The 26,331-nt window shown below is 36.6% G+C and overlaps 1 protein-coding gene across 1 annotated transcript in view; it reads right to left on the bottom strand.

The window, feature by feature from the left end:
* Window positions 1-26,331, bottom strand: part of DNAH3 (dynein axonemal heavy chain 3) — a 72,756-nt gene that overhangs the window by 39,969 nt on the left and 6,456 nt on the right. Inside the window, exons 3-23 of the mRNA XM_019472674.1 lie at window positions 24,647-24,748; window positions 21,942-22,167; window positions 20,335-20,404; window positions 19,084-19,273; window positions 18,385-18,574; window positions 15,457-15,652; window positions 14,361-14,486; window positions 13,460-13,655; window positions 11,984-12,163; window positions 11,442-11,578; window positions 11,178-11,283; window positions 10,427-10,605; window positions 8,869-9,053; window positions 7,410-7,506; window positions 6,683-6,836; window positions 4,841-4,985; window positions 4,345-4,556; window positions 3,919-4,010; window positions 3,367-3,481; window positions 2,665-2,781; window positions 1,206-1,385 (exon numbers count right to left, since the gene is read on the bottom strand). Of these exons, the coding sequence (XP_019328219.1) occupies window positions 1,206-1,385; window positions 2,665-2,781; window positions 3,367-3,481; window positions 3,919-4,010; window positions 4,345-4,556; window positions 4,841-4,985; window positions 6,683-6,836; window positions 7,410-7,506; window positions 8,869-9,053; window positions 10,427-10,605; window positions 11,178-11,283; window positions 11,442-11,578; window positions 11,984-12,163; window positions 13,460-13,655; window positions 14,361-14,486; window positions 15,457-15,652; window positions 18,385-18,574; window positions 19,084-19,273; window positions 20,335-20,404; window positions 21,942-22,167; window positions 24,647-24,748 (3,195 nt within the window). The remainder of the gene's footprint in view (window positions 1-1,205; window positions 1,386-2,664; window positions 2,782-3,366; window positions 3,482-3,918; window positions 4,011-4,344; window positions 4,557-4,840; window positions 4,986-6,682; window positions 6,837-7,409; window positions 7,507-8,868; window positions 9,054-10,426; window positions 10,606-11,177; window positions 11,284-11,441; window positions 11,579-11,983; window positions 12,164-13,459; window positions 13,656-14,360; window positions 14,487-15,456; window positions 15,653-18,384; window positions 18,575-19,083; window positions 19,274-20,334; window positions 20,405-21,941; window positions 22,168-24,646; window positions 24,749-26,331) is intronic.

The following is a 26,331-nucleotide window of genomic DNA, read 5'->3' as shown; positions in this document are numbered from 1 at the left end:
CCCCCTCCCAGCTTCTTGTGCACCTCCAGCCTTCTCAGTCGGTGGAGCATGGGAAGCTGAAAAGTCCTTGGCTAGTGTAAGCACTACTGAGCAACAACTAAAACATCGGTGTGTTATCAACATTATCAACATATTATCAACATGTGTCCTGGTTTCGGCTGGGGTAATTTTCTTCCTAGTAGCTGGTACAGTGCTGTGTTTTGGATTTAGCATGAGAATAACATTGATAACACACTGATGCTTTAGCTGTTGCTAAGCAGCGCTTACACTAGCCAAGGACTTTTCAGCTTCCCATGCTCTGCCAGGTGCACAAGAAGCTGGGAGGGAGTATAACCAGGACAGCTGACCCAAACTGGCCAAAGGGATATTCCATACCATATGATGTCATGCACAGCATATAAACTGGGGGGAGTTGGCCAGGGGGCGGTGATCGCTGATCGGGGACTGACTGGCCATCATGGCGGGTGGGGTGAGCAGTTGCATCACTTCCCCCCCCCGGCTTTTATTTCTCTCTCTCTCTCGTTGTTTTACTTTCCATTACAATTTATTATTATTATTATTTTATTTCAAGTATTAAACTGTTCTTATCTCAACCTATGAGTTTTCTTACCTTTGCTCTTCCGATTCTCTCCCCCATCCCATGGGGCGGGGTGAGGGGGGGGAAAGGGTGAGTGAGCAGCTGTGTGGTGCTTAGTTGCCGACTGGGGTTAAACCCCAACACCATGCCACCACATATTAGAGAACAACCATATGCGAAACAAGCCATTCAGTTGCTCTAATAATGTGTAAGCCTTAAAAGCCTAATCCAAAATCTAACTGTATCCAGAGCAGGCTTTCTACAGATTGTCAGTGAACTCTGAAGCAGATTCTGAAAGCACAAATCATTCATCTTTCTACCTAATTCTGATCATTTAACCATACAAAAGCCAGAAAATTTAGAATTAAAATGTTACGAGCTCTAATTCATCCTGCAATATCCAGCCTTTACAGAAATCTCAAAGCAATAATGACATATTCTACCACTTCTACTGCAAGACTAGATTTTGGTGGGCTTTAGTAAAGGATTTTCCACTCCGTATTATACCTTCTTGTGACTTAAATACAAATATCTAACTCCAGAAAAGCTAGTATATCGTCATGATAGTAATAATCATTGTTACCAGATGTGCATAAAAATACACAATTTATTAAATGCAAGCACTTACCACTTGTGCCATAATGTCCTTCCAGTATGTATCCACAACCCCAAACTTTCTGCCCTCTTCAGGCATTTGAGCTATAATGTCTTCTGAACTAAAAATTGGTTCCAAATACAACCATGTTGCCTGACATTTTAACCAGCTATCTAGAATATCTTGCATTAAACACAGCTTATCTTCCCAAGCCTGTAATGAAAACATTTAATATTTAAGCAAAATCGTATCAAGAATTAATCTATACTGAGGAATCAAAGAACATGAGTCGCTTGGCTTCAAAGAAAAAAAAAAAAGAAAAAAACAAAGAAAACCACAAACAATTGAACAATTTTAAAAGAGGGAGAAACTTTATTTAAAAAAAAAACCCCAAACACTAATAAACATCTGAATATTTCTCATAAACAATAGATGTATTCTTTCACTAGCATTTTTTACAGCAAGTTGTAGGAGAACTGCCTAAGAAGCGCAGAGATGACTAGCATGCCCATCCAGAATCTCTTCTTTTAATTCTACTTGTGTACTCTCTATCTTATCATCAATGAAAGGATAAAAGCTTAACAAGGTATTCAGCAGACTGAGTAAATGTCAATTCACAGGCCCTATATACAGTGGGTTCAATCTTTGGCCCTCCCAAAAAAGCTCTAGCAGTACAAATTGGTTTTAAAACCAGAGAGAGATTCTTTCTGAATGAAGAATTTCAGATAGCATTGCTTTTGTGACTTTGACAGTCTACAGTGTAAGGGATATGCAAGGGAATGTATTGCAGGGAGGAAACACAGCCAGCCTGTATTGTTCATTACTCTGCAAGAGGTACATGGAGATTGTTAAGGTAGCTCTATATTAATTGTTCCCTTTCATTTCACCAGCTCTACTGGAAAGCAGAACTTAGCTTCACCTATGATTTGGCTAAGTCCACAGGAAAGGATAAAATTTAGGTCTTAGCATTGCTTACAAATCATCACTATTAGGCCAGAAAAAGTGATATTAAATACCAACAGGAAAGAAGTCTCTGCTTTCTGCATAATCTTCCTGTTAGAAATTCATCATCTTTAACAAGGATCACATCTTTATGAAATAGTAGGACAGCTAACAAAAAAGGCTTTGAAACCCTTAAGGATCATGCCAATACCAGAGGATTACAAATAAATTATCTCTCACAACTGACAGACCTATGCCTTTTTACACAATGCAGCAGTATTTGTTTCAATCAACTGACCCATTCCCAAGACATTCAACTAAAAACCCATGCTTATAATGACTAGATTAGAAATACAATTACAATTTCTTTAAGTTATAAAGCAAGCTTTGCATGCATTTCTCTGGAAACCATTAATTCAAAGCTCTTGAAGAAAAATATGAATGTGTGTTCTTAGAAACAGTTAAAAACTATCATGCCAAAATAACTTAAAGCACTTAGGGAAAACATATTATGAGAAACACAAGCTCAATCAAACCAGCTTTTCCTTACCCGGCATTCAGCTTCTATTGGTTTGATGAAGGGAGAGCCACACATTGTCTGAGTCTTAACAATGTGATCGTCCAGCAAAAGCTGGATGTCATCAATTGCTGACAGGATGCTGGTGTTCTGTAAATACATCATATTTTGATAAGGCAAACAGCAGTTGCTTTATTTCACCGCTCTTCAACCTCACGCTCATTCAGCTTCCTGTTTCCCCCTTCTCTATAATGGTTGAAGGTAAGAAAGTAGCAAGGCATTGAGAAAGCCTGCAACATGTCTGAAGATATGAAATGGTATCTCCACTGTACATCTCTGCTTCAAAGGTCAAGAGATAGATTGGTTTGTGAATGGGAAGCTAGCCAGGGATGCTAGTAACTTCTGACTCAATCTTTTGGACTGCATGCGATTTCTCGTTTCTTCTGGGCAAGTTAAAATTGCACTACTGTCCAGCTTTCCATAAAACACTGCAGAAGCTCTCAGGCTTACAGATTTGTTAGGATGAATATGTTGAGATCACAAGTTATCGATACTAAGGTCCAAATGTAAGGATATATAGTAATGGAGACATTTGCCCAGGCTCTGGGGTATGATACCACTTTCCACCATGCCACAATGAATCAGCAGTAACTTCCCTCTAATATTTCTCAACTGGTATTCAGAATCAAAGTACTTCTTTTCAACAACATATATATTGATTTCGTGTTTACTCACAGTATCCCTATATTTCACCAGACTGAACTGCATGTTGATCCACTCTAATTTCATTTTCTCTATTGATTTCTCTAAGGAATACTCCTTACTTGCAGCTGCTCCAATAGGTTCCAGCCTAAATTGAAATGAAACATATCTTTGAAATGTTTTTGCAACATAGCTGAAGATTAAAAAAAAACAGTTGTAGGTAGAGTTGCATATCAGGCTACCTTTCATATGGATTTGTTAGTAATATCCTAGACTCTTATTTCAGGGAATATTTTTGCAATTTGAGGCTCACCAAGATAGAGATATTAATTTGGAGATAAATACAGACAGAAAATTCTGAATGTGCAAATTAAGTGGTTTCGGAATATCACTGGTTTTGGTGCCTTTGTGCTACAAGAACAACTGACAGTTCCATCCGTAGCTTGATAAAATACAGCTGATTTTATAGCAGGGTCAAACAGCACACAAAAAAACCCCAAACAAACTAATGTTTGGTATCTGACATATGAAACACAGTGATTGTCATAAAAAAAAAAAAAAGAGAGAGTAGAGTAAGCTTCTTACTGATCGATATATTTTGAGAGTCCAAATTCCAGTATGTTTTTAAGAGTAGTAGTTTCATCAGGTCTGATCTCACATCCTACAATTTCACTAATCTGAAAATAAAGTAAGAAATAAAATCTATTATCAAGATGCATGTTTGTAACAGACTTCTCAAACAGCAAGAAATAAATGCTAAAGAAGTATTAATGCAACCCCCAATTTGCTTTTCCACCATAAATTAATTTTCCACCATTAATTCAAAGAAGCTCCTGCCTGTACCATTAAAAATTTCAAAACTGGATATATCATGTGACAGGATAAAGGATATTCTTATTGTGAAATACAGAACTATTACTGTATTTCACAGCATGGAATATATGGAGTAGTATATTGAACTGTCAGTTTCTGTGGTAGAATACTCCACAGCAAAAGCAGAGTTTAAAGTACCTGCTCCCAGTGTCTCTCCTTCATTCCACGATTGCAGGCAATTGACAGGACAGGAAGATGCTGTTTAAATTTATCAAGCTTATATTTCATAGTTTCTGCTAAGCGTCTAGGCCCAGCCAAATCTGGAAAACTCTTACTGAGCTTGTACATAGTCCTCCACATATTTCCAGTTTCTTCAGCAATTTCATCAGCATTCAACTTCTGGAGAGATCCTGAATACAACAGTATAAAAAAAGCACAGCAGGCACATCAGCACAAGGAGATTGCCAGGGTGGTTTATTTACAGGTATTTATAATCATTCTCCTTTAACTGGAAATCAATTGTGTTACAAAAAATTATCTTAACACAAAATCCAAGTCAACAACTGTATTTCACACTGCTTAACACAGCATTTATTTCTTCAAAATTATTTTCTCACAACTAATCAACCCTTTCAGCTTCTACTTAACTAAGTGAAAAATGACACGATTCATCAAATGAACACCAAAGCCTCACCATTCATCCATTCCTCAGATTTGGTATGGAAATTATACGCTGTTATCCAAAGTTGCTCAAAGGGTTGTTTGTTTGCAATTATAGTTTGCAGTAGAGGAAATTGACTCTTCTCCTGCTCAAGTAACTCCTCTTCTTTATTAATAGCCTTTAAGGGTGGGTGGGGAGAAATAAAAAAATCTTATTTCCATCAAAAATTCCTACTGTTGTTTAAACTTTTAAATAGGTAATATTGAATACAATTTTTTTACATGTCATAAAGCCAGCCAGATTTGTAGATTTAGGCCTATGGATTTTAGGTAAATAAGGTAACTGTGTTCTTGAAAATTCCCCTAGTTATTTGTTGATATCTTTTATTACTCAAATAATTTTTTAAATCTATATCTATTTTAGAAATAGATAATGCACCATGGCATTCAGTGAAACCAAGGCTCACAAGTTACCAACCCACTTTGAAACGTGGATGTAAGCTCCTCAGTCACATAGGCTTATAGGAATTTTTATTTGTGATTATTTTTTTCTATTGCAGAAATATCTGGGAGCTCCAACCAAAACAGATATTAATTGCTGTGCTTATTCATGGTAAGATATTGTCTTTGTCCAAACGACCTTACAGTATAAATCAATGTGCAAAGATTTAGATTAAAAAAAAGTATCACCTTCTTCATTTCACAGGTAGGGAGGTGAAGCACAGAGAAATGCCGTCTGAAATGCAGACACTGAATTCAGATTGAGTCCCAAGTCTGTGTTTTTACAATGCTGACAGACCTTTCATAAAACTTTTCATCATTCAATGTGAGATGCAGGTGGAGAAACTTAAAGATCCACATTCCAAGATAATTTTTAACTTCATGTATTCGCTAAGCTGATTGACATGTCATTTAAATTGTGTGGATACACTCCTCATTGTGATCATGTATTAAGAAACTTAAACTTAATTACTTATTCTAATCTACCTATAACAACGTATCAGTGCTGTTAACTCACACTATTTAAATGTACTAGATGCCTTTAAATCAGATTAGGAGTGTTGATATGTAGGACTAGCAATTTATCTAAACCCTAAACTCATTTAATTGGTTCAATTTTCTCTTTTGAGCGGGACTTAATTAAAATCTTGATCCTTAAGGCTCCATATATGCAGAAATCTCATTGTCTCACTGTGATTTAGAAGATTAATTAAGCCTCACAATGCCTGTGAGATCTCTCAAAGGTAACCATTCTCATTTCCCAGCAGAGGCACAGCTAAGACAAACTATTCAACCTGGAACCACACAGTACACTGGATGGAGAGCCCTGAATAGAATCTAGGCATCTTGGTCTTCAGTTTCCTTCTAGCATCAGAAACTTCCCTTTCTGTGATATAACACATATTTAATGCCTATAAGCAACTTCTGGAAATAATACACACAGTTGAAAAACACTTGGTTTTAATTAGAGGACAAGCAGAGGGACTGAAAACACAGCTCCAGCAGCACAAACCATGGTTCAGGGAAAATGCCACCTCCCTAACATTCTGCTCCTGCCAACTCTGCCAGAAGAATTCTGTTTTCCGTGGATAGCATCCTGCTAGTACTGACTGCTTGGAAACACTGAAATTCAGGATTTCAATTTAAAAAAAACCCTAAACTTTTTTCCCAAAAAAATATGTTCTTCAACTCAGCAGTAGGGACAACTCAGCATACAGGGACAAGAAGATATTTGCCACGCGTTTGTGAATTTGGAAGCTTTAAAGCCATCTTGACAATATATGGCCAGAACCCTGAAAAAAACAGGGACAGGAACCAAACTTTTGCTCATCCAGCACATTGCAACCCACTCCATACTTGACTAATAAATACTAACCTCAAATTCTGTTAGTGCATTATCTAGATTCTTATTGAACTCTTTAAATTTCTCAGCGTTGTTCTTCATTTCTTCTATGGTCATGACATCCCGCTTTTTGTAGCTTTCTACTTCTTTATTATAATCTTCAAGAGTTTTCTCAAACCGAGAACGCCTGAGGTAAAGATAACTAAGGTAATATGGATGTTCTGTTTCATTCCTTTTCAGGTTTCAATTATTTTATTAGTTATAACAGGCACTGTCAAATGAAATCTGATCTCAATACCAGTGTAAAGTAAATACAGATGCCAGTGAAAACCCATTAAACAGTTATATCAATACTATGCAGTTCACAGGATTAGAATTCAAGGTTCATTTTCAAACCTCCCCATTGATTTAGTTCACTTATATTTGCTACCTTTACTACCTGGAGGAAATAAAGGAAGAGTGAAAACAATGTAACAAAATAATGCTGTACTAAGCAATATAACAAGATAAAATTATGACTATTCTAGCAACATCCTTCATTCCTCCTTTCAGGCCTATTTAAGCATAGGAATATTCTAATCCACCATCATCAACAGTATTTATCTGTTATCTGAGATCTCCATAATACTGTAAACCAGGTTTCTTCCTTACTTTCTCAGCTCCCTTCCAAGTTTTACTTCTTTGACATTATCTCCCTCTTACTGATAATGAGATTCTTCTTTTAAAATACCCAGTGAAAGAAAATGTCTTAACACCATACCTTTCAAGCAAAACCACCTCTGCATGGTTCCTCCTGTTACACAACTGATCTCTACTGTTTTCAAAGATTATCTCAATCTGATCAGGCCAATGGAAAACTGCACTGTTCAGGTTTATGTCATCATCTAAAATAAAAAATATATAGACATCTTTAAGAAAATACCTTTTAACCAATGACCTAATGGAATAGCTGTTGTGAAGAGTAAGCAAAATAGATAAAACTACATTTAGTAATAAGCTGTCTAAGAAGCTACATATTTCAAGCTGCTGGATGAATTATCTTTGCTGCAAAGAGAACTGTTCCCTAAAACAAGTTAGATTGATAGCAAAACCAAAATCAAGTTAAGAATGTGAAATTGTCTGAATAAGACCTTAGCTAGGCAGAGAAAGTTGGTAAGAACAGCTATTCCAGAATATCAATTCCACTCAACTATACACAGAGACAGACCACTCCTAACTAAATATATATATAATATACCTACATAAGGTGGATAAAAGTAAAGTTTAAATCATTTTTAGTCCACAATGTATAAATGCTGAATTATTCACAAAAGCTAGAGCATAACTACCATGAGCAGACATCTCCATCTTCATATTTATCTATTTGTTCAGTGCACTTAGCTCATTATGACTAACTGCAAGACACATGCTTATAAACCCAGCTACAAAGAATATGTAATTATGAAATACTGTGCATACAAACACTCCAGTCCAAAATGTAACACAAAAATGTCCTGGCTTCCATAGGCATCCTAATTTTTATCAGAAATGAATTCTAATAAACATGACATATCCTAGTTATTTCTATCGCTGTCTGATCGGAGAGTATATTCTGCTTAAGGAGAAAGGATCATCCTGCCACTAAAATGGGTATGCATTTATATAACTGCTCTTCGTTTTTATGTACGGCAAAATAATACAGCAATCTGTGAATGACACATTTTTGCTTTGAATAGAAGGGCAAACTAAAAGCAACTTCTACAGATGTTTCTTCCATCTTGGAGAACAGCCTTTATATTAACTAAGAACAGCAAAATGACAAAAAGCCTCCACTGATCTAATACTAAACTGCAGAGATGCAAGTTCTCACACTTTCCAAAAGCTGTCATAGAGCATTCAAGACATTGCTTTTTAGATGTTTTTTCACCGAGACTTTTTATTGAATAACATAGAGGTGTAACACCATTTGGCCAGATTACATGACATCAATCTGATAACACCTAAGACCTTCTCTAAAACACAGAAAAAAAGCACTGTCTGTGCTGTATGCCATTTCTCCAACCATTCCTTCCTGCATTGGTACATTTTGGCCTCTACTAAATTCTGTTTATTTCTTTTCTGTCTCTTTTGGAGCTTTCCATTAGCATTCTAGAAGATGCAACATTTATCCATGCAGAGCCCAATACCTATATGTAAGTATTTTCATATGGAGACTTCTATATTCTGTAATTGAGACATACAAGAAAGATCAGCATAGCCCATGAGGAATTCCAGTCTGTGCGCTGCTTCAGCGACCTCTTGTCTCAGTTTTAAAACAGTAACTTCACTGGATTTCTTTAAGTATGCATCAAATTCCACTAGCTCTTCAGTGTTCAGAGGCACCTCACTTATTCTCTTTGCAATTAAGTTATATTCATTGCAAATTCTACAACAAGAAGAAAACAGACATATCACTGGGATCGTAAGTGAAGAGAGATGCAAGACCTTGTTAATGAAGTTTGTCTTTTAAACAAGAATATTAAATTTCTTCATAAATTAAGTACTCAGATTGAATACACACAGCAAATAGGCATTTATTAAGGATGCCATTTTACTCTGTACGATCAGTTCTATTGTCCTACTACGCTTACAAGAATTGATATGTAATAGAATGATTGCTAAAATGGTTCCAAGTTACAATTAACAGCACATTAACAGTTTCCTTCCTATAGGTTTAGCGTTTCCTTTTCAAGACCCAGTCTGCTACAGAAAGAAATGTTTGAATGCAGTAAGCAAGGGCCCACTTAATCACCCCACAAAAATAAAATCGAGTGCATGGTATGAAACAAAGTTATAAAGAGAAAAATTATTAAACAATCAAATTTATTTTATATTGTATGTGGGAACAGAAAATACAGAAAGGAAAAAATCCTGTTATTTTCCTTCTTCCCAGTGATACATTTTCTTGTTCCAGATTCCAGTTCAGTACTGCAGATAGCTATACAGACAGCAGGTATGCAAAGAGCAACACACACAAAGGATATGTTCATTTAAACCAGCTCAGGCCTTCCAAATGCTAGGTGTTCAGCATAAGCTCATGGTCTAGATCCCCTCCACACTAAGTGGAGGCAGAGAGGCCCCTCTAGACTGTGGTTCATCTCCACCTGGAGATGCTTTTTAGATAAGCGGGTTGAATAATTTATTTTTGGATTGTCTCTCTCCATGCACTGTGGAAGTATTCTTTAATTGCCAGGGTGGGGTTTTTTTGTTGTTGTGGGGATTTTTGGTGTTTGCGGGGGGTGGGGGTGTTTTTAATTCATAGAACCAGGATTATCCCATTACGTTGGAGTCAAATTATATTTTCAAGGTCCTTTTTCTTTTTTTCTTTTTTTTTTCCTTTAAACTTGCCAAGTTATGAAATCAGGACCATTACTTCCCTAGGGAAAAAAGAAAGAAAAAAAAGAAAAAAAAAGTCAGGGACAAGACAAATGCAGAGCTGCGTTGTACATTCTTCACGTTGCTTTAGCCGGACACCAGCAGGGAAAGCAAGAACCTCAACCCAAATCCTAGAAGGTCAGTAAAGAAGGAAAGAATAATGGCGTATTTCCAGTCTAATCTCTATGTACACCCTATACAGACTAAGGTAGCTATTTATTTACAAGTACTTCTGTTCCTGTTAATTTTAACTACCCACTTTGGTGTCCTTTCACGTGTCTGGTCAGCACTGGAAAACCCAGCAGATGAATAAAATTCTCATCCACAGATATACAGCATCAGTCCACGCAGACAGCAAGAACCACGCATGCTAACAACATGTACCTTTTATTTAACTCTCTGTTTTCCATCACTTCAAATTCAATCAATCTATCTTTAAGATTTTGGGTCCGATTGCAGAGTTCCTCATTCAGCTGTAAAGCATCCAGACAGAACATGGCCAGAGGGACAGTGACATGCATGGAAGCAATCTCTCTTTTCAGTTTTGTTAAGCTGTCAATCTTCTACAAATGGAAAAGAATACATACGTTATTTTTCCTTAAAGTTTATAGATGAAAAATGCTAAACAACAGCTAATTAGTTCCCATCCAGCAAATGGATAATATATTCCAAATAGAAGAAGGAACAATGATTTTTTGTCTTTCCAGAGCTCAGCTCCTATCCACAGATTCCAGGGCTGAAAGCTTTGCACAGTAATATGCCATATTAAGGAACACCACAAGTTGCCTAAAGAAGTATTTAGCCAGAGGCCAATTCAGGAATGCAGAGAGAAAATTAGACAGGGCTGACTAAGAACAAGACAGTTAAAAGACCAGCAAGATGCAGATTCACCAAATACTCTGGGCAGCCTTCCACTGGACTTCTACTAAGACCCAACAAAACCCACAGAAGGAGGCCATAAAGAAACCTCCTTCTACATTTGCACAGCAGCGCTACAGTAAGAGGCCATGTAAATTGAGGTGGCTTCCCTAGCATTCCCAAGGATAAAACAAGTAATTTGAATGGGAGTTCTTTAGGCAATATATTAGGAAGTCGTGTGATGTATGAACATTAGCAGTTGTCAGTTACATATTACCTCTGTTAAAGCTTCTAAAGAATGACCTTCTTTCAAGAAATCTGTGACATCTTGCTGTGCCTTGTTGTTCAAAAGATTGCTGTATTTCCTGTACACGTTTAAATACCTTAAGCACAGAAGATCACAAAAACAAACATAAGATTCCAATGTAAAGATTCTCTATAATAAGAAACAAATCAACTCAAACTGTTTGTTTGAGTCAAATGGATAGTGTTATGAATCTGAGGGTTTGGATGGGCAACGGAGTTAATAGCCAAAACTTACTTCTGTGGACCAAGTATGTTGCTCTCAAAGATCTTTTCAAGTTTGTTCACATACTCTGAAAACAATGATTCATCTGGTTTGACTGTACTGAGAGTGAGATCATCTCTTCTTAATTCTGGAAATAGAAATCTTTCTACCTAAAGGGAACCATTGCAAATACTGTAATAACACATACAATAGAGGAAATAAGGTATTCTATTACCCATTCACCCACTACTTCAAAAAAATGTATTATTTGGTAAAAACACTGCAATGTGGAAAGGCTCTGATTCATAATTAACACTTGGTTACACACATAGTTTGCTTGCAAAAACTATATGAAAATCAAACCAGGGCTTTAATATAACTTGAATCTGCAAAACAATAATTCCTATGCTATCTTCTATAATCACAAAAGTTCACACAGTTCATGATACACGACCCTCATCTTTATCTTCTATTTGTCAGCTTTCTGCCTCTGCCAAGAAGATTGATAACTTCTTATATCATAGACAGTTTTTATTCATATTGTATTTTGTATGCAGCTATAACTTATCCAGTACCTTTGGAAGTTCCTCAGCGCTTTGCAGGATCTCCCTGAAGCAATGACTGATTAAATCCCAACATTCTTTCAAAGGTGGCTCAAAGACAATCCTGGGTTCTTCCACACTGAGTTTGACTGTTAGTATCTGAGGTACAAAGAACTGCATTTCTTGATACGGTTCTGTAAAATCACTTCCATCCTTAGGGAAAAGAATGAAAATTGTACATGCCAAAGAAATCAGCTATAACTATAATAATTTTTAAAAGACTCAAACTCCCCCAAGTCTCTTAACTACACAGCACCAATGGGATCTTCGTCCCTGATTTTTATTCAAAACACTGATGCCCCAGTACACAAGATTTTAAGGTGCCAACTCCTAAATGAATCTATAAAAGTTGGAATTAGGAAACTGGATTTAAGCCTAATTGCCTTGATTTTCCCTTAAGTAACAGAAGTAAAGCACTAATTACCGTACAGAACAGAAGCTCTAAAAAAAAAAAAAATATATATATATACATAGTGCTTTTCAGAAGTAAAATCTAGAATCAAATACAAGATCCTGTTTTTTTAATTGCCTTGTATGGTTAGTAAGATCTGCCCTACCCCCAAATTGCCTTTACAGTAATGGAGTCCTAATCCATTACTAGATTCGTAATGTAAATGCTATAATGATTTAAAAAAAAAACCAAAACCCACAACCAAAACGCAAAACCAAACCAGCTGACAAGACAAAACAAACAGAAAAAAACCCCAACCATCAGGAACTCTATCATCACCCAGATGCAAGGCTTGGCATAAGTTTGGCAGCATATTGTATTAAGTGTGATCCTCTGGCTGCAATGCGGTATTTAATCTGACACATTTATTCTGTTTAAATATGTTTCGTTTCGTCTTATCATGGTAGATCCTGGGTGATCTGCTATTTAAAGAATTCATTTCCACTAAGAGGCAACTTTATCGTAGCCAAAACAGTGGTAAAAGCTGTCATGGTAATGTTTATCATAATTATGTGCATTATGTGAAATAATGCAGGGCACTCACTTGGTATAGACAGGGACACCGCATACATAAATTACCTCTGCAAAGGATTACATGTATGACTACGCACACTTTTGACTTCAAAGGGGATTATTCACTTGCTTTCAGAAAAACACGTTTAAGTGTTTTGCCTGGTTAAGGCCAAGGAAAATAAAACAAAAAATTTAAAAAAAAAAAAAGCAAGCATAGTCAAGTCTCAAGACAGAGTTGAAAACTCCTATAAACTGCTAGTTGTAAGCCCTAGGCCTGCAAAATGATTATTCAAGTGAGCAGTTCTTGACCATGCAAAGAAAATTCCACTGAGTATGCACAACTGTTGGAACGATCCAGCCATTTTTTATGGAGGCAGGAGCTATCTGGGATATTTCAGCCTTCAAAGAGCATTACATTTTATGGCTATATGAATTATTTTTTCTCTGTAACACTGAAAACTACAGATATACTTCACAGCATATACCTTGTGGATCATAAAAAACGCAAGAAGATCTTCTAAGGAGTTAACAACCATCTCACGTAATTGTAATGACATTAGAGTTGCCACCGAATGAAAATAGCTTTCAACTTGCTGAGAGGAATCACAGTCATTTTCAGGAGCAAAATGAAGCCATTTCCTTTTTTGATCAAGGAAAATGGATGCACAAGTTGGGATCCACCTACAATGAAATAATATGGAGACAAAGTTTTTGAAAGCTTATTAGTCTTACTTTGCTCCTTGCAATGAAATCTAAGCTCAGAAGTTACCCAAAGAATGAGCAAAATTCAAAGGGCTAGCAGAGAATTGTTAACTAAATGTCAAACAAAACTGTACCTACCAGGACTTAGAGGAAACCTGAGTTTTTAAGCTAAGGATTCTCTTTATAATGGGCCCCTACTATTAGTTTAAATTAGTATTAATAGACAAAATACTAGTGACAATATTAAATTATTAGCATTAAATGGGAAACTTAAGCCTGGAAGGGATCTCAGGTGGCAGAATGCAGTCACCTAATATCATGGGCTATTACCTCATATAATGTCTTTCTTAAACTGATCAATTTCCGTAATTAAAAAAGTTAGGTTTTCTGTCACCATTTTTATAGATTTAGATTCCACTCCTCTCATGGTTAGAAACCTTCTAATTTCCAGTCTACACTCATTCATAGTCAGTTTATTCCCATTTGCTCTTGTACAAGCACTCTTGCAGTTTCAATAGCTCTTTCAGCATCCAGATGTTTATCCCTCTCCGTTATTTTCCCCTTTGTTTTGGCAGCCCTGTGGTTGGGACTAGTGTCATCTCAGTCTAAGATCTGTTTTAAAAAGGGAGCTTCATGTAAATGAAGATACTCAATCTATCTACTGTTACTACAGTTGGCACTGACTTGTTCTGAAGAATATTGTGAGCTTCCACACAGTGACTTCGAATGACTTCCTCAAATTCAGTAGGCAACAGTGGCAGGTCTCTACAAAGCATTTCTTCAGTGCGAACAAACCTTAGATGACTATACCTATGGAAGTAAAACAAATAGTAGATGTTTTATGGAATTCTGTTTAAAAAAAAACCCATGAAATATAGTCAGGAAGATCTGTATTTATAAACATTAATCATATAACTTCATTGATGCATATCACTTCATTGTTAAGCTGTCCAACAAGTGCGTTTCTAATGTTTTTTTTTTTTGCTATTGGCAAACATAAAAACCAAGTTTCCTTTTGCACTTGTATTTAAAATTGTGTTAATTTTCTGCTAAAATGGTCAGAATAATTTCTTGTCCTGTTCCTAGATTTATTAGTGTATCCAGGCATTAAAGAACATACAGAATGACACCTACTGCTTCTATTCTGTATTAATAGTAATAAGTACCTACCCTGGCTACCCTGGGGAGAAAAAAATAAAATTTCATCAGCATGGCGTGTATCACAGTCTGTAACATACAAGAGCTTAAATTCCTGCAAATGTTACTTAAATGCAAAAACAGTTCTCATGATTACTAACTACCATATTTAACTTAAGAAAACATACCTCAATTTTCAAGAGTCCCCAGAACAACTTCCAACTACAGACGTTTGAAAGAGACTCAATTTTAAGAGTTAATTTTGTTAATTTCAGGAATCAAGATGAGAATTCCAAATCACTATTTACTTGAACACTGAATCTTAATTTAGGGATAACATCTTTTAACAAAGGGGATGAACATTTCATAGCACAAAGTTATCCATTCTTCACTGTGGACATGTAAAACATGCTCATGCTTGCATTCAGAGTCTGCAGGAAACAATCGTTTTATGTTGAAATTCTTACAGGCTCAGAAAAAAAATTTCTTTAGAAAACAGAACAGATTTTGCCACTTTCTCTCTACTGGCTCCCCCAGGATCTCCATAGCATATGTAGAGAAGTCAGCAGATACACTCTCTAACCAAGCCATAAAATAAAAACATTCTCCATTTAATTAAGATCCTATGAACAAGACATCTTACTGAGAAAGCCAGAGCTGTTGCAAAGTGGGCATCAATGGATTCACTGTGAATAGATTCCTTTCATTCCAGCTTTTCACTTCTTCATAAGAGCTGTGCCATGGGACTGGTGCACGAACAACTCTCTGGGGAAAAGGCCGTGGGGTACTTCCAATAAACAGTCTCTCTCTCTCAGCTGGATCCATCAAGATGTAATCAACTAGAACAAATCATATATATCATGGTGAGACTGCATGTATGGTCAAAACCTACATATGAAAACACAGTATCTCCATAGTTCAGGAAGTCATAGAATTCTGCACATTTAAAACTTATACACCGTCATATAGTTACTTGCGTGCTTTTAGTATGAAATACAGCACAATAATCAAATTACCAATTTGACTATAAAATTATTTCAGAAAAAGAAAACAAGAATTGGTCCTGGTTCTAAAAATGGGAGGCAGGAGAAATGGCTTTTCGTTCTTTCTTTCCAGTTGAAGCACTTTTATTTCGTGCTTCAATTCCTCGTCCATAAATCAGGGGTGGAAATATCTTCCTTTCAAGGATGATTTTTAGGAGGCTTCTTACATGTTTGTGAAACACAGAAATCTTATGAATCATCTGTTGCATCTAGGAAGGATATGACATTCAAAGGACTGATCTGTGATCTGCTAAATGCCAAAACTCATGTGCTACCAGTTCTGACCAATGGCCCATTACATACAAGATTAACAAAAGCTGGGAAGCAGACTCACTACCCCTTCTTGGCATTAGCATCACCACAAAAAGGGACTGCAAACACTAGAATTGTGACATTGATAAAAGGCAAATTAAAGGGTACTTAGATATGAGAGACTATAGAAGGCAAAGTGAAAACTGTTCAATCTCTCCTTTTAATGCTGTCATGAATGAGAGGCCACACCTACTTACTGGTCAACATATTTAAGATAATCGAAAGGGATTATTTCACATGTGGAAAACCCAAGAAAACTGTAAGACTACTGGAAAGCAAATTAAAAAATCTCATGTTCTACAGAAGTGTCTCTTTCACATTCACTTTCAGATGGGCATTACCAAATTTCAAGGATTATGACATTCTTTTGTATTCATTTATATATGATGATCTTCTATTTGTTGAACATGAGCACTATAATCATGCACATTAATGTATCATCTAATTTTCCTTAATCCTGTTGTCCTGGTTTCGGCTGGGATAGAGTCAATTTTCTTCCTAGTAGCTGGTACAGAGCTGTGTTTTGGATTTAGGGTGAGAATAATGTTGATAACACACCGATGGTTTAGTTGTTGCTGAGCAGTGCTTACACTAGTCAAGGACTTTTCAGCTTCCCATGCCCTGCCAGCGAGAAGCTGGGAGGGGGCACAGCCAGGACAGCTGACCCCAACTGGCCAAAGGGCTATTCCATACCATGTGACGTCATGCTCAGTACATAAACTGGGGGGAGTTGGCTGGGGGGGTGGTGACTGCTGCTGGCGAACTGGCTGGGCATCAGTCAGTGGATGGTGAGCAGTTGCATCACTTGTTTTTCCTGGGTTTTGTTCCTCTCTTTCTCTCTCTTGTTTTCCTTTTCATTACATTTTTATTATTATTATTATTTTATTCCAATTATTAAACTGTTCTTATCTCAACCCACGATTCTTACTTTTGCTCTTCTGATTCTCTCCCCCATGCCACTGGGGCAGGGGGAGGGTGGGTGAGGGGCTGTGTGGTGCTTGGTTGCCAACTGGGGTTAAACTATGACACCTGTAATGTCTTAAATGAAATTCTTTGAACTTGTGACATGATTCCCGTATAACATCTGACTTCACTGGAGTTACGAGACAGATGATTTCGGCTGTTAATGGATATCACTGACTTACTGCAGAATAACAAAAAAGTTAGTCTGGGAAGTATCTGTTAAAATAGCCTAGTTTACCCTCTCCCCCATCAGGATCAAATATACTTAGGCTGCTGTTGACAGATACTGGTCTATCATGCATTTCAAAGCATCATTCATCAATGAATCAAAGCACATTCATCAATGAATAATCTGCTGCAGTGCTTCACGATCTTTATAGTCACAATGTCTTTCTAATTTATCTAATTTCTTTTGCTACAAATTAAGATGATTACTCCTTGTCCACCATCATTTGATCAACCCACTCTGGCAACTCCAGAGAGACACAGATCACTGCAACGTGCTGGGGCCTGGCCCACGCCTACTGAGCCCTGTTCAACATTATTGAGTACCCTCAAGAGGAACAGAAGGTCTCTGGATCTGACGACAAGGTGACAGGGCGAGAGTTGGCCAGGGGGCAGCGATTGCTGCTTGGGGACTGACTGGGCGTAGGTCAGCGGGTGGTGAGCAGTTGCATCATTTTTTTTTTTTCTCCTTTCCCTGGTTTTTTTTCCTCTCTTGTTGTTTTACTTTCCATTACAATTTATTATTATTATTCTATTATTTCAAGTATTAAACTGTTCTTATCTCAACCCATGAGTTTTCTTGCTTTTGCTCTTCTGATTCTCTCCCCATCCCACAGTGGGGGGGGAGGGTTAGCGAGCAGCTGTGTGGTGCTCAGTTGCTGGCTGAAGTTAAACCATGACAACATCTGATGAGATGATGCAGAATTATGCATTTTGAATGTGATTTGGATTTGAATTAGGAATGGGAAACTGTATAAGTATGGACAAAATTATACTATGTACCCAGAGCTACTGAACCTGGAAATGACTATATTTAAGCGATGGGATGTAGGGTTTAGTAAATAGGTATTTGTTGAAACTGGAATGTTATGTAGCATGATCACAGATCATATTCTCTCAGATACCTATTGCAGTTCTACTGACCCCAAAGGAATTCTCCATAGGTGCTAAGAATAGAATGCAGACTTGCTTTCAAAGTGCAATAAATGTCTACATACTCTGAATTGCCAAGAAATTTTGAGTCTTACCAATGGCTTTCATGAGGCTGATATGATAGTCTGCCTTAATCTCTTCTTTTAAACTTGCAAGTAAATTCTCCAGGTCTGGGTTAGCAAGAATGTGAGTTGGAATATGCTTTAAAATTACGTTCATCACTTCCTTATCCTGAGGTGCCAGCATGTCTTCCTGCACTCCATTATATATGTAGTAACAGTACCGCTAAAAAATGTTAAAAATATTATGCTTATTGCATGAATTTTCTGACAGATAATGAATTACTACAAAATAGTTTTAGTTTTTCTATCACTTGAACCTCTTCTGCAATTGAAAAGTGTTTGACTATAATGGATTTTGGCTATCTCTTCGTTCTTTTTAAAGCACTGCCAATGGCTGACATGTAAGCATATATACCAATAGAACTGACTGCAGCATATTAAATTACTGATCTCTGAAGTACTAGCCAACAATGTGAGAGGTTAAGAATTTGGGAAAATACTTCTACTTGCAAACCCGTTAGAACAAAAATCAGACTGAGTAGCTCGAAAGATAAACAAATGGGGAAGGAGATAACAATATTTAACAGCAGTTTGCTATATTGAGTATTTACATCTTCTAAACCTCATGTACTGCCTTCTTTTCTTGACTACTTTTAAGTAAACAGTTTACAGATGTGTACTGCAGATGATTACTGCTGCTACTTTTATCTTAAAAAGAAATGATATAAATACCTCTATATCATTTCTTGAAGGTGGCTTTTCTCGCTTACTTATCTCCTTCTCATGTAAGTGCATGACAACAAATTGTTCTTCTGGGGTCAATGGTTGGTTGTCTGTATAACGTATGACGTGTAATTCTGGCATATGAGCAGGTAAACACAGTGAAATGGAATCCAAACTGTTTAACAAAGTTGGTGTACTTCTGAAGAAAAAAAAAAAACCCAACAAGTTTAGTGAATAAAGAAGCAGTAATGGATTCTTAAATCAATATGGACAAATGACAAGCATTATATAAACCACTTACACTGCACTGAGGACAAGTATGACCTATGAAGTATTTTAATTACTCATTTAAAAAAACCTCAGTAAAATTGTATAACATAGCATACTACTTTAACAGAAAGAATACAATCATGTAAACCTTACAACTGCACAGTATCACTCAGACAGGCAGTATAGTATAAGCAATTCTATCAGAGCCAGACCTACTATCACTATTATTTAGGTCACCCGAGATCTCCACCTATTTTCAGGTGATTATCTCACCAAAATCTTAACAACCTGAGCCAAAAATTCAAATCGGCTTATTTGCATAAAAGTTACAGTACAGACTTAACTTTCATGATTATATGCTGGTTTCTGTAGGGCCTTTGTCCGCACTGCTCAGGATGAACAATAGTCAGCCAACAAGCTATCACTCCATACTTGATTTACTTCACATTATCAAGTCCTTAGTTGAAGAGAATTTAAATACCCCTTTTGTCTTTTTTATGGTACTCATCACCATGTTATCTTAACAAGGAGCAGGAAAGTTACTGTCATAGCACTTCCACAGAGGACTATTTCCTTGTTTTACAGATGAAGAACACAAGCACAAAGAAGATAAAAGGAAATATTCACTACAGCAGAGCACCCAATTTGACACAACTCTAGGAGCATTACAGAGCACTTAAACGCTCACAGCAAAACTGAGAGGCTTCATTTCTACAATCTACATCTCTATTAACTAAACTCTGGGTTCTCAAGTCAGTAATCATGAAAGGAAGACCTTTTGTTTAGTATGCCTAAGACTGAAATTCGTCCTGCCACAAAGAAGCAGTTAAAGGTGCTCGCTTAGCACACCATGGAATTTCAGTCTTGATGCACATACATTTTTTTTTTGTAGAGACTTAACATTTAACATAAAAAGAAATATTAAATATCAACTCAGATATCTAGACTGATTGTAATAATCTGTATCTTTACAACATTACAGTACATTACCTATCAGAATTCCACTGACTTCTCTGTGTACGTTTGAGCTTTTTCCTAGAAGGATCAAATTCTTTTGAAGCTTTAAGCACCAGTTAAGAAAATCACATACAGGAATATTTTTCAAGTAAGATATTAGTTCAGATTGGTGAAAAACAGAGCTAAGTCAATTCATCAGCTAATGAAATAACAGAAAACTACAATGTCACAAAAAAGCCTTTAGTTTTGACTTAGCATTTATCAAGACATTAAAATTGTGTTAAATAATCTTGCTGATTCTGGAACTATAAACTAGCTTCAGGAAAGCATTCAGCTCATGCTTAAGACTTCAGTGCTTACTTACCTCCCTGCACAAACCATATTTTCTGCACTGGGACTTTCTATTTTGAATATAAAAGCACTTCTATAGATGTATAGTTCCACCAAATATACTGCACACAAAAAATCTGAGAAGTACAAACTATTACCACGTGCTTTTCAGAGTACAAATAAACAGGTCTTTTAACAAAATTAATACATCATGCCTTTTCACCAAGAAAAGTACTGTGACCTGCTTCCCACATCCCACCCACGTACTGGAGAAGTACACGGAGTAGAAGAATCAGGTGTATGATAAAGAAACTGTTAAAGAGACCCAATGAACAAAACCAAACCCTTCTTAAACAGCATAGAAGGGGACTAAGCAGATATTGAAGCTATTATGTCTTATCTATCCCAAGAAAACGAAACAATTTCTAACACTTCAAGGAAGCAAAGGAACAATGCAGGATGAGTATATTCACAGACAGACTGACAGTATGTAGAAAACTATGGTTTATGAATGTCTTACCCTTGATACAGAGGACATTTAACTAGATAATTAGGAAATAAAGCTCATTAATAACTTACTTTGGAATTTTCAGACTAAGTAATGGAGTTAATTTGACACCTGCAACTGGTAAGATACTTAAAGCCTAAACGACTTGTTTTCGTAAAATATTTGATATATACATATTGGTAAACTTAAATAGCAATAGTATTACAACTCTTAACCTTATTTGCTTTATATCACAATGTCATTTTGAATCAACAGCATATAATATCTCATATTGTAGGATTTACATAAGTATGCACAGTTTACTAACAAATACTTCAATTACATGGTTTAGACGTAAACAGTGTATTAAGCAACATTTCTTGGATTCGATCCTCAATTAAACATTTTAATGCCTGTCCCCCATCTTGTTTTGCTGTGCAACACTCATGAATATGAGCACAACAGGGGTGCACACTGAATTTGTTTGTTTTCCTGTTGGTACTAACTTTTACTTCTAGCAATAGTAAGAGCTAACTTGTATTTTGTTCATTTTGTGCTTTGCAAACAATTCCCTCCAAATAATTGCATGTGATTATTTGGAGGGATGAACCTAACTACATAATCAGAAACTGGCCTTACCTTTATTAAAGTTATGCATGCTTTTGGAAATTTGTGTATATTGACCCTGAGGTGATAAGCTTGTAAGCGTTTATTAGGGATAAGTGATTTTTCCATGGATGATGCCTTAACAGATAAGCAATTAGAGATAAAAATGTATAGAACAAGCAAGGCTAGACTTATAAACACATTCAAATACGGATACGCGGTGAGGCTGTTCTCTGCTCTGCTGAGGCCAGTGATGTCCCTGTCATTGAAGAGGACTTTAATCTGTGCACATTTTTCAATTTTAAATCCCGTGCAGTAAGCGTATAGTTATTAGCTATGGAGTCACTTGGGCTTCGGTAGTAACTCTGTTCTTTGAATGGAGCTGCCAAAGTCCACGATGCTTGTTGCATCAAAGGAGGGTAACAGCTGCTCTTAAGGACAAGCTGAAATTGGAAAAAAAAGCAATAGTTTTACACATCGCAGTAATTTAAAGAGTCGTCTTAGATCTAGAACAGGGTTAAAGATCAATCAGTATAAAGAGCAAATACGTATGTCTGACTTAGAGTCATTTGACCACCAATCTATTTTTAGATCCTGATGTTCCACACATGTATAAGAGTAATTTTACATAATGCTTCAGTAGGAGTACTCATGCATTTTTTTGCATAATCAAGGTCTTTTTTATAAATAAGAGAAGGCATTAGTACATTATCTACTACTCTCTACTCCCCCACATCTCCATCTTGCTTTTCTTCTTCTCCTTACATTTGCTTAAATTTAGAAAATTCTTATTCCTCAAGTCTTTGTTAATGACCTGTCTACTTTTAACACTCAATCCTTGTAATAGTTGAACAACAATACAAGTTAACAAATTCAGCTCTCAACTTTCTCTCTCTCCCACATCAATACAGGATTTGTAATAGATTTCTTCTGTCTGTTCATTCCATGTTTTCTCAGGTGACTTGGTATCTATTGATTGGCTTGTCATCAGGCCTGAGGTCTAAACTTTAATGAGATAGCTCACAGGCATAAGGGACGTGGGATTGAGAAGTATGTTTCTTATCAAGATACCCTCAGAGAGAAAACGTACGTAAGACAGAATCATGAATGTACTTCATACCATGGTTCCTAAAGCTCTTAGCCTAAATTCATATTTAGCTTGCTTCTGTATTACATCTTGTTAATTTTTTACTTCATTGGAGTAACACAACCATATCCCCATTACCCACTTCTTCCTCTTTACAATGCAGCATTACCATCATCAGTTTTAGATAATTCTTTAAAAAAGCTTCTAAATACATTAATGACACCCCATCTTTGGTTCCCTTGTTTCTCTTGCCTTTCCCTTAGGAGCTGCAGTTAAGCTCGTCTTCTCAGAATTTTATGACCTCTGAGAGAACAGCATACTAAAGCATAAAACAGCTTCTTTTCATTCAACCTATAGATGCAGCTATGAATTTTAGTCTGTCATGAGCTTTAGTGAGAACAACAATACAGTCTGTCAATCTGAAATACAGGCTAAGGCAAGATTATTACATCTGCCTTGCATTTTTCTTCTGACTGACAGGGCTAATCTTATCAGCAAAGAAAATGGCATTCACACTACTGCTGCAATCATACTCCTTAAATTAGCTTCTGAAAGTTCATAGAACCTTTTCAGTTCGGTTTCTTCCACTGCACACACTAGACAGGTGGGTAGGTCTCTGAATTACAGTTTTGGGGGACAAACTGATACAAGAATTAAAATTAATTCAGAGATTTGGAGATTTTCCCCAGAAAGTCACTCTGTATCTTTAGGAACTGCTGAAGTCAGCATAAACTCTGAATTCTCATCTCTTTTAATTAGGCCTGCTTTGTAAACTATATTCTTTCTTCCCCACTAGGTAGAACACCTTTCTGGGTGCAGAACAGGTGCCCTGCTAATGGTGATACCCCTGGGAACCCCCTGGGCAAAAAGTTGGTCAGAGAGGAACAGCTGTTTCTGGAAAAGAAGAAAGTAAGTCACCTGGCAAAAATCTACTGCTTATGCAACACAAACATTTCAGGACTGGCTAAATCAGCTCCCATGTCTTATATAAACCCCTAACATATCCCCAGAAGTCCGACTGATTTTTGGATGAAAATAGAAGATTTTTATGTAAATCTTCACTGAATAATTTTCACTTTTTTACCATTATTTTAGAATATATGTTTCACTTAAAATTTCCTATTTTCAAACAAAGTCCAAAATAACCCATTTTCAACCAGAAACTACTTCAATTTCTTCACAAACAATATCTTTCTAAAGAAAAACATCTTAGATGAACTGAAGTGCTGACACAAATGAGCAAGTGTGCAACACTGATGGTGGGGAAAGCCAGCCCTCTCTTCTTCCTCCCCTTAAGTGCTGTCATACGTAATTTTTGTGTCATGCAGCATAGGTTGTAGTTGTGCAGCTGTACAAGCTATCCATTCTGATCAATGCTGCACCTGTAAACTCTCAGCTGATTTTGGAACAGCGGTACAACTTTTTTCTTTGTGCTGTGCCACAAAGTACTGGGGGGGAGGGGTGGGGAAAAAAAAAAAGCACAATTTCTTTGGAAGAAAAATATTTTTACTATTTGCTTCCTTCCCCATAAACTTAAACTCAAAATATTTAATCCAAAACGTAACAGCAAATAATTAACTAGAAATGTAAAGAACAGATTTAAACTGCCAAGGTTTAATACCCAAATCATAACAGAAGTTGTAACAACACTTTTCTAAATAAGAGCAGCTCTAATGAAGTACTTGACAATCTGCTTAGTACTTCAACTTAGTAATTTAAATAGTTTTTCCTATCTTTACTTCATCTGCCTAAGGCCTGGTAACATATGATGCCTAAAATCATGCTAGCACATGTAATTTAATGTATACCCTGACACAAGGGGAGAGAGCACATACCTGATACAATTCTGAAGGTGCAGCTGAAGCAGAAGCAGGTAGGGGCGGTAACTCCGGTAACCGTTTTGCATGACTCATGTTATACACAGAATCGTTTTGTGACTAGAGAGAAATGAAAAACAACTTTAAAGACATTTATGAAATACACTGTTTTGAAAAAGATTCATTCAGAAAGCACAAAGACTTTCAGTTTTCATTGAAAATGACGTATTGCAACTTTTCTAATTTTAAGGAAACGGACATTCTGTGGAGTGGGTTCCGCAGCAAAACAGGTTTTCAGATTGCACTGTTCTTTGTAGTCATTTGATAAAGCTTCTAATCACCAATAAATATCTGATTTTAAAAAAACCCAACATTTTTATATCACTGAAAACAATTAAAATTGTTTAAAATATTTTTAGTTATACTAAAAACTCCACATATTGTACAGAGTTTGTAATGGATATTGAAATATTAAAGCCTACCAGACTGCCAAATTGACAGTGAAACAGTCCAAGTTATGTGAACTGCAGAACAGAAATGCAGGGCATCACTGGGGAGAAAAAAAACACTAGATTTTTTTCATGTCTATAATGACCCAGTTCCAGAAGAAGCTATATTGCCAGGATGCCACTGGAAGAACAGATTGCTCACAAGGACTCTGCAAAGTGTTTTAATACAAATGTCAGAATACCTAATATGTCTTAGGACTATGTTCCACCTCCTCAAGGTGACAATACTTTGAGGTGGCCTTCCAGGACTCCATACAAAGTTCTCTAGGGATATTTTCTCGGAATTATCTAGCCTTACAGTGTTTTAAGATGTTTTTTGGATGGCAACTTTCCTTAGTATAGGCCAAAACCTCACCCCTAGTCTGCTCCGAGCTCCCTACATCAAATTTGTTTAGGAGATTCATGAGGACCAAATTCCAAAATACACAGTGACACTATCAGAAAAAGGAGGTAGTAGTATGTGGTATCTGAACGCCAGTGAATTAAATCACCATGAAAGAGGAAGTTATTACCCAATACAATTATGTTTGAATAATGTGTAATCATTTTTTACATAATTTTTAATACATTTTTGGCAAGTGGTTATTGCTTTCTGATATATGACCGGAAAACTAGGCTGCCCGAACCTAATTTTCCAGCAGACAAAATTGTGCCCTCCTCAATATCAAAGTAGAGCCCATTTAGAAATAAAATTTGAGAAAGGACTGATCTGATTTACCTCCTTGGTATTCCCCAGCGTGCCTGCACACAGACACACAGAAATCAAGACATTATCACTGCCAGGCATATTTCACTAAAGACAGCATGAATTGTTCTTGATTAATGACTAAAGGATTGGGCCTTAGGGTACTTTAAAAATGAATAAACCATGCCGTTTATTAGGAGATTTGTTCATTCTTAAAGGTACAAGCGTTTTTAAGAAAGCCATTGTTCATTCTAAAGCAACTCTTGATTTATATGCCACCTAACCTTTCAAAAAGTTAAATACTTGAGCAAAGGAATTCTTAATAAGAAGTATATTATAAAGGCTTAGGTCCAAAGAATCATAGAATCATAGAGTGGTTTGGGTTGGAAGGGACCTCTAAAGGTCATCTAGTCCAGCCCCCCTGCTGTGGGCAGGGACAGCTTCAACTAGATCAGGTTGCTCAGAGCCCCCTCCAACCTGACCTGGAATGTTTCCAGGGATGGGGCATC

This window comes from Aptenodytes forsteri, unplaced genomic scaffold, assembly GCF_000699145.1.
Source record: "Aptenodytes forsteri isolate BGI_AS27 unplaced genomic scaffold, ASM69914v1 Scaffold84, whole genome shotgun sequence".
In the NCBI taxonomy this organism is placed as follows: Eukaryota; Metazoa; Chordata; class Aves; order Sphenisciformes; family Spheniscidae; genus Aptenodytes; species Aptenodytes forsteri.
Note: the sequence above shows the minus strand (reverse complement) of the source record. Positions and strands in the feature narration are given on the sequence as shown.